This window comes from Hibiscus syriacus, unplaced genomic scaffold (genome assembly GCF_006381635.1).
Source record: "Hibiscus syriacus cultivar Baekdansim isolate YM2019G1 unplaced genomic scaffold, ASM638163v2 tig00110622_pilon, whole genome shotgun sequence".
In the NCBI taxonomy this organism is placed as follows: Eukaryota; Viridiplantae; Streptophyta; class Magnoliopsida; order Malvales; family Malvaceae; genus Hibiscus; species Hibiscus syriacus.
In genome coordinates, this window is record NW_024062803.1 from 494,699 (window position 1) to 504,049 (window position 9,351).

Genomic DNA, 9,351 nt, shown 5'->3' on the forward strand with positions numbered 1-9,351 from the left:
TTGTTTTTTATTTGGATTTTTTTGTCAAACAATTGGTATAACACTTATCTCATTGATTAAAAGAGAGCATTACAAAATGATATATTTCGAGAATTATATTATTATATATTCTAATATTTAATTTTTTTGTATCATTTTCTTTTTGAATAACGATTTACTCTTTTTTATTTCAAATGTAGAGTCATATATTACTTTTAACTCATACATCTCATTTAAGGGTAACTTCCTTAAACTGACGAATGCATCTAATTTGGAGACATTTAGACAATCTCTTTAGCATTAATTTGACGATGTGACTAGAAAACCTAACTTTTGGTTGGAACCTGCATTTTGTGAATTAGAATGGTGAGGAGAAAGTTGATGTTTTAGGTAAAAATAATAATATTTTAAATATTTTTTAACATCTTTATTATTTAAATAATAACAAAATCGGTAACACTTTATTTTAATCTTATATTAGGTGCCGCACCTTAGAATTCCCTAAAAATTGTGACGATCAAATGATAGAAGCACAAGATAAACGAATAAGAAGTTAAGATATTTAAATGTAAATTTACATTACTTGAGGCACTTTTTTTATAAAATCAACATTGATTTTTTTACCTAAAACATCATTTTTTTTAATATTTTCGGTAAAAATACCTATTAATAACAAAATTAATAGAACAAATAATAAAATCAGTATCACTTTATTAAATTCGATAAAGTGTCCAATAATAACAAAATCAGTAGAAATAATAATATTTTTTTATAAATTTTTATCAATTTTATTATTTAAATAATAATAAAAATGATAATATTTTTTTAACCGTATTATTAAAGCTACCGCACGTTAACATTTTCCTCATCATTAATGAACGATTAGACCAGATTTTCAGATAAAAAAGAAGAGACGAGAAATTTTGAAAAGAACGGAAAAGAAAGAAAGAAAGAAATAATATATCGACTCTCAAAACAATATTATTTGAGGTCTGATTCGCACACACGACCTGAAACCATGGATGTGAAATAATAAATTATATTTGCAATCCCTCTTTTTTCATATATTGTAATTTAGTCCATTTTAATATGATTTAATACCATCTTAGCTCTTTTTATTTCTCATTTATTGTAATTTAGTCCATCAATATGCATATTTATGTTTTAACCCTTTAATTTATAGCTTCATTTGATTTGCTCCTATTTTGTGCAATTCCTTTCTAGGGGTGCTTAATGAGTTAAGCAACTCGTGAGTTGCTCGAACTTGATTCGGACAACGCTTGACTCGGGTAGACTAGACTCAAATTTGAGATCTTACTGAGTTGAGTTGAGTAAGGTCCAACTCGACTCGATAAGTTCGTGAATTGTTCATTAACTCTTTTATATTTTTTTGGTAGTCGCCTTAAAAAGTTATTCCAATAAAAAATAATTCAAATTAATAGTTAATAATTTACTAATAGATAATAAGAAAGATACTAAGTTACTAATTAATAATTACTATTAATCTATTAAAAATAAATATAAATAAAATTTTGTTCATTTAATTAAATGAATGAACATTAACAAAATGCTTGTTTGTTCATTTATGTTCACAAACATACAGTAATCCGTTCATTTGTATTCGCTTAATTCGGTAAATCATTCGTTTATTTTAATTCGTTTAATTAAACTTATATTTATGTTTGATTATTTATATTATTTTAAGATTTTTTTCTTGATTTAAAGGATATATATATATTATGTTTGTTCATTTGTCACTTTAGCGAACGAATATGAACGAACACTAGCAAATTACATTTCTTAATGAACGAACAAAACATGACATTTTGTTCATTTAGTTTTCTTGTTCTTTCGTTTTTTCGATTAAAGTTAAACGAATGTACATGAATATATTCTCATTTGTGTTCGTTCTGTTAGTATACATGTCTATGCACAATGTAGCTTAACTTGCTAAAAGCAAAAATAAATAATAAAAATGAATATTATATTATTCAAATATGTAACATGATATGTGCATTTTGATTTTATGTAATTTTATTCATTAAGCTTTAAGTTTGATTTAATTGTACGTATAAAATTTTAATTTTATTTTAGTTGTACTTATTTTTAAAAATAAATACATATATCTATTTTCATATGAATAGAAAATTATTTAAACATAAAAAGATGTGTTGATAATACATTTAATTTTTAGTCAACATAAAATCCTAAACTGAGTAATGGTAAACGAACCAAAAAAGTTGAAATGATTAAAGCGGGTAATAAAGTAGAGGGTGGGAAGAGCAAGAAACGCAAAACACGTGAATTAGGGTGAGAAGAACGTGATGTGCATTTAACTAAATTACCCTTTTTTATAATAGTGTTTGGTGTTTGCTTTAATTTGGTAAAATAATAATGAAAAAAGGTATAACGTGTTAGGCGTGTCTCAGAATTTGATAATCCCACGACATTTGAGCCCAGCTCCTACCACTCACCTGTCAAAATCAGTCCCATTCTTACCCATTTTCAACCGCCGCACTGCTTTGCCTGCGTTGGTTGGCGTCCAATGCTAAACAATTCAAGCAAATTACTATTCCCTTAAACCCATAAGCTTGGCCCAAATTACCATGGATATTTTTCAACAACCTATCAATTCCTGTTTTTTTTCCTTAAAAAAATGCTTAGTGTATACAAATAAAATTAGAAAAAACATAAAAAATCTAATTTTGTGAGAATATAATGATTATTTATAAAAAACATGAGAATATAATTAGAAAAAATCTATATTTATAAGCATTCAGATCAATTAAAAAATCTAATATCTAAAAATTATTAAAAATGATATTTTGTTTTTATATAAATTTAAACTCATATCAATTTATTAAGTTGAAAATTCTATTTTAATTTTTTCGTTTTAAAAAATAGAAAAAATAATGATTATTTTTTAATTTTTTTATAATTTTAACATAATTTCATTCTATCTTTTCTAAAAATTCAACAAAAAACGTGATTTTTTTCGTTGTTTTCAATTTTCTAAAAATAAAAATAAAAATGATATTTGTTTTATAAAACTTAATGCACCCTTAGCCCTTAGACTTTAATTTTTAGAATACTTTTTTTTATCTAATATTACTTATAAATTTATTTTTATTATTAATATATCAAAATATTAATTAATTTTAACATAATTATAACATTTTACCTATTAATTGTGTTAAACAGAGGAAAGCTTTGGTGTTTAAGCAAGTAGTTGAATTTGTCATTTGCGAATTAGAGACGTCTTTTGGTGTAGCGAAAAGCAAAACTGAAAAATGTGAAATGTCTGTCACGAGGCACCACATGTCTTCACAGTTGACACTGACTTTGGGACCACTCCACTGATAAAAAGGCAATTTCCGATTCTAAAATTAAATAAATTTTTATCAACTTTTCATTTTTTTCAAAAATGTAAAATATATATATATATATATATTCATTTTAATTATTTTTTAAATTAACATCTTCTTATATCACGTAAAATAAAGACACATTATGTGAAAAGTGTCTTTGAAAGTGTGTCTTACATGATGCATCTTCTGTCTACATGACAACAACATGAGCATATGTTGGACTAAAATGAAAGAAAAGTGATGTCAAAATTATAAAAAAATATTATATAAATTTTATCTATAAAATAAATGTGTACATTTCGTGTCAAAGACACACACTAGCCGGGAACGACAGCAACACAAGTGTTATATGCATTATTTTATGGACAATCACTCAATAAATATATGTTTAAAAATGATATATTTAAACACTTAAAAAACACATTTATATAAAATAATAAGATTTGAAGAATCCACTCAAATCTTACATTGTTTAGGTACGAGGGTTTTTAATTGTTTAAATATAATATTTTAATCATGTATGGAGTGATTGAACATAAAATTAATACATACACGTCGTCCTATCAATATTCATATAAATATATATCTTTGACATGTACCATACACATTTATATATGTCGATTTGAAAAATAATTTAATATATATGTTAAAATGAAAAATATTTTTTAATTCGTGATATTTAGATAAAAACCTGTGAAACAAATTTATATTCATTATTAATGTTTTACGCTTATAATATGATTAGATTTTATCGGTACGGATAAATGATTATATATTGAACGATAAAAGAATCGCATACAAATCTATTACTTATATCTGATTTTAAATGATAATTTTACTTTTTATAAATAAATAAATATCTCATGTGAACAAATCCAAAATTCACCAATTTCTCTATATACGCCGATTATTATTGTAACTGACTTTGTATTTTAATGGTGTGAATAACATTTGAACTAAAAGAAAAATGATCTGATTTATAATTTCGATGGCTAGCACTTTTGAATAGTCTTATTAAAATATAGAAGTCGCTATTAGAGGTGGGTATACGGGCTATCCGCCCGTTTAGCCCGCGGATTTTGATGGTGCGAGCTTAAACGGAGCGGTTTAAAAAGTCCGCATTCATAAACGGTTTTGAATTTTAAGGTCCGCGACCCGTCCATTTAACCCGCGGGCTAAACGGGCTTACCCGCGACCCGTTTAATAAAAATAATTTTAAATGTTTTAAATGCAATAAAAATAATGTTTTAACTTACTACACCTTTAAAAATGATCGAGCAACTTAAAAAGGAATGTAGCATTGTCAAAATAATAAATAATATTTAAATTTTATTTTAAATAGCAAGAAGTGATTATAAAATAATTTTTAAATTTTTTTTAATCATTAATATATATATATAATGATATAATTATTTAAACTCAAATTAAAAAAACAATATTAACTTATATCACCAAATTAAAAAACAAATAAAACAATAACCACATTATATTTTTATAAAACACAATTATTCAAGGCTATAATAAAACTAAAATACTATATAAATTTTTTAATTTTTATTTTTTAAAATGAAGAATAATTTGATACATTAATGATGTATATTTAAATGAAAAAAAATATCAAGCAGCAGTAGAATTATGACAAACGCCCTAATAAATTAAAGAACTACAATAGTTATAAGTAACATCATATTTATAGGTAATTTATTTTCTTTTTTTATAAAATTCTTTAAGTTTATTTTCTCTAAAATTTTATAAATTTTAAATTAAGTGGACTTTAACGGGTTTCGCGGGTAGCCCGCGGTTATATCCATTAAACCCGCGAGTTTAACGGTCCAGGCTAAAAAACCCACAATTTAAACGATTTTCAATTTTTTAAACCCGAAACCCACACGAATTACGGATTAAACGGTAACCCGCGGATCTTAACCCATATGCCCAGCTCTATAGCTATACCAAACTTTCACGTGCTCATATAGGTGGGACTATGAATCCTAATTCATGCTCGACCAAAAGATCTCTCATTTCTTTTAGGGTTTTTGGGATGGGACAACCCCCACCCTATCTTATACTTATTTCTTTTATTATATTTAATAAATAAAACTTAAGCTTTATAAATACATATTCTTTTAATAAAAAAGTAATGTCTTTGACATCGTAGGAGGGAGATGATGAAACCCACGAGGAATTAGTCAAAAATAAAAGGTTGATGAAGCACCGACTATTTAGGATGGTAGTATATGAAAAATGACGAAAAAATGTTAGGATATTGATATGCAAAAAATAATTTCTCATTTGATGTTTTTAGAAAATTATTTATTCTAAATTAATAATAATATTATTATAATGATTATTTTATATTTTATAATCTTTAAAAAATCATTAAAATTCAGATATCCAAAAGCCAATTGCATATTTCATAATATTAATATATAATCCAACGTAACATTGGACGAGACTTGAGAGCAATTGATTGATTCATTCAGAAAGTATGGGAATTTAACCTCACCACAAACATTTGATGTCCGAAGAGGCTTAATTGGTGGAGATGGTTCAGCAATATATACATGTGATCCATTGGAAGAAGTTAGAATCAGGACAAAGTATCTCCTGTCGTGCACGCGTCCCTGAAAGATCATATGACTGCTATTGGCGAACAACACAAATTGGATTTATATTTGCTCAGTAAACAACTGTTTAATTGCTGGGGAAAGTAAATGTTGGTCTAGGAATTAACTCAATTCAACACTACTAAGGTCACATTCTCAAAACCCATTGTTACTGTGGTACCTCCAAACACCTAAAACGTGCATATATAATCCTCTTGGATTATGAGAACATAAATGATTACAACTGTTAAACTGAGAGTATTCTCACATCCTCTTGTTACCACCACCACGAGCCGAGTCGGACGGCGGCGGCGCACGAGATTTTCCCTTGTTCTCTTTTACTCAATAAGGAAGTGGGAAATCCAAACCATAAATACTCATTCCCAATAGTATTTCCAATACTATATGGGATTGAGCATTACCAACAGTTTTATGACCACGACGATTCCGAAAGGGTAACTTGGTCATCATCATGCCTTTGGGAGGATACAGTTTTACGTCATACTTGTATTATCCTGTTTCTTTTCCATAGCATATTATGTTTGATAAATTTTATATATTTCACTAGTACTATATTATAACATCATATTTTATTTTATTTTTCAAATCTTTGTTTATTTCCAACATGATAACTGAAGCTATCCTAGAAATCAATCCATGGAGTAAAACTGTGAGCCTCTTTGTTAGAACATCCAATATTAAAAATCATTAGTTTTATTTAGTTGGATGTTACTACAGTACCCAATAGTATCCAATATTAAAAATCATTAGTTTAAATGTTTGACAAATAACATCCCTCGCTATTTATTAAGTGTATTCCTGTAATTTTAATTGATCGCACGAACGTCTGAAGGAAATATAAATGCCCACCATTCTCCAAAACCAATGGTTTTAATTAATGGAGCAACCGTCTTACACAGAAGATGACTTGAACAACTCCAGCTCCACTACCACCACCAACAACAACCGTAAAGCTAACCCCAAACACGACACAATGCGAGGCAGCACGCGGCATGCTGTCTATCGAGGTATCCGTAAAAGACAGTGCGGCAAATGGGTGTCGGAGATCAGAGAGCCACGCAAGAAGTCTCGCATTTGGTTAGGCTCATTTCCCTCCCCGGAAATGGCCGCTAAAGCTTACGACGTCGCGGCCTTTTGCTTACGTGGAAGTAAGGCGCAGCTAAATTTTCCCGACCAGGTGGAGTGTTTACCGAGGCCTTCGACGTGCACGGCCAGAAATATTCAGGCCGCAGCTGCGACAGCGGCGCATTCGGTAGTTCCGCGTGATAAAAGTGAATTATCGGTTGAAGAAGGGAATGGACAAAGCGGAGATGACTTTTGGGGCGAAATCGAATTGCCGGAGCTGATTATAAGCGGCTGTCAATGGAGATTCGCGGCTGACTCGGCGGCGTGGCTAGAAGGAGAGGCTCTGCAACAGTTCATTGCATGTCTTTGATGGTGTTGCAGAAAAGAATGAAGTAAAAAATGTTTCAAATGAACCTCTTCCAATTGCTGTATGCGTACTTCAATTATGGCATGTTATATGACATGCTTCAAGTTTTGTGATTTGGCATTGGCATGGAAATTTTGTACCATATCACAAAGTTTCCAGTTAAAACACTGTTCAATTTTTAGGGCTTGATTTCTATAATTTTTATTATGTTAGGATTAAGATGAGAAAAAAATCCATTTACTTTTCTTTATTTTTCCTAATTTTGAGTTTTTGTACTAAGTATAAAAGAGTAAGGATTCATTTATATATATAAGATCCACTTACACTTAATATATAACTTTTAATTTTACACGTTTTTAGGATAGTTTGATGAGTGAAAATAGAATATTGAAATACACAAAAGATCACTAAATTATATTGAAATATTTTTTTGACCAATAAAATTACGAAACTTACAAATTATCATTAAACTTATTGAATTGTTGTAAAATAATTATTAAATTTATCAAACTATTACAAAATAATTCTTAAACTTATTGAAATTTATCATTATTTTATATCGTACAATGACCATTTTTAACATTTTAGTAAATTTATTAATTATTTTATAATTTTTAAACTTTAATAATTAAAAAACTGTTTTAACATAATTTATTGACTATTTATATATTTTATGCCATATTAAAAAGTATTTTTCTTTATTTTAGTATGATTGAATTGGGTGCCTTGTACATGTTTTTATTTATACACCAATGCAAATAATTAATTTGCTAACAAATTATATCTTATAAATCATTGTAAGTGTATAAACTTATATATTATCAATATATTAAATATAAATTTAAAACTAAAGTAATTGACATGAAAAGATTTTTTTATAAATTTAAATCTTTTATCAGTCATTAACGAGGCTTTGGTTCAAGCATAAAATTGAGGCTTTCAAAATTTCCGACTCCTAATTTTATATAAATGTACATTTTCTTTAAATTTATTTTAATTTAAATCACATTATATCTAAATTTATTCTAATATAAATATATTTTAATTGTCAATCAAATCAATTTACAAAATGATTATTAAAATTTATAAATCATTACGTGAATGTATTAAAATTTGTGGATTAAAAATAAATTAAATATTATATAAAAACATTGAAATAGTGGCGACCTGGCTCTATATTATATATTGACATTGTAGTAACTTACCTATATTTATATTGTTATAATATATATATATATATATATATATATATATATATATAATGTTTGATGGCTAAAATTTAGAATAGGCTTAATATAAAAATAAGTGTATAAATTTTATCTCGAAAAACATTTTAGTGTCTAAAGAAATTTTCGTTAAAAATAGGTGTCTAAATTTTCATCAGAGATTTTACGTGTTACTTTCTGATAATTTTAAAATTTTATTTAAAAAATTAAAAAAAATATTTTTTATTAAAAAAACAGTAGCCACATCCTGCGTCTCCCCCATCCCCTTTCTCTTTCCCCTTTCCATGGTCGTCGATCGACCATCCGTGACCGTCACTGCCACCTTTATTGACACCGAAGCCGACCTCCGATCAAACCCCCGTTGGCCTTTCGTCGTAAAGTGCCACCATTTTTTGTAGAGAAGCGTTCAAATGTTTGTCAGGTTTTAAGATCTCATCATTTATTTTCGTCGATTTTGGTCGATCCTGATGTCCATAAGCCACACCGCCACCACCATTCGAACTACCGTGCAAATACGATCAAAACTCAAGTGTTCGTCTACGATGGTGGTTGGAGATGGATGGTGACGGTTGGTAATAGGGGTTGAAATGAGATATTTTAGTTTTTAGAGTTTTTTTTATAATTTCATTAAAAGTTTGAGTTTTTTTATAAATAAATTAAGTTTTTTTAAAAAATAATATTTTTATTATTAGAAAAATTAAAAAATTTAAAAAAATATA

At 27.6% G+C, this 9,351-nt stretch overlaps 1 protein-coding gene across 1 annotated transcript; it reads left to right on the forward strand.

Annotated features, from left to right (window-relative positions):
* The first annotated feature begins 6,833 nt into the window (after window positions 1-6,833).
* LOC120136294 (ethylene-responsive transcription factor ERF023-like) lies at window positions 6,834-7,421 on the forward strand. Its single transcript, XM_039152366.1, has one exon. The coding sequence runs from the start codon at window positions 6,852-6,854 to the stop codon at window positions 7,407-7,409; it is 558 nt and encodes a 185-aa protein (XP_039008297.1). The 5' UTR covers window positions 6,834-6,851; the 3' UTR covers window positions 7,410-7,421.
* Window positions 7,422-9,351: the final 1,930 nt, after the last annotated feature.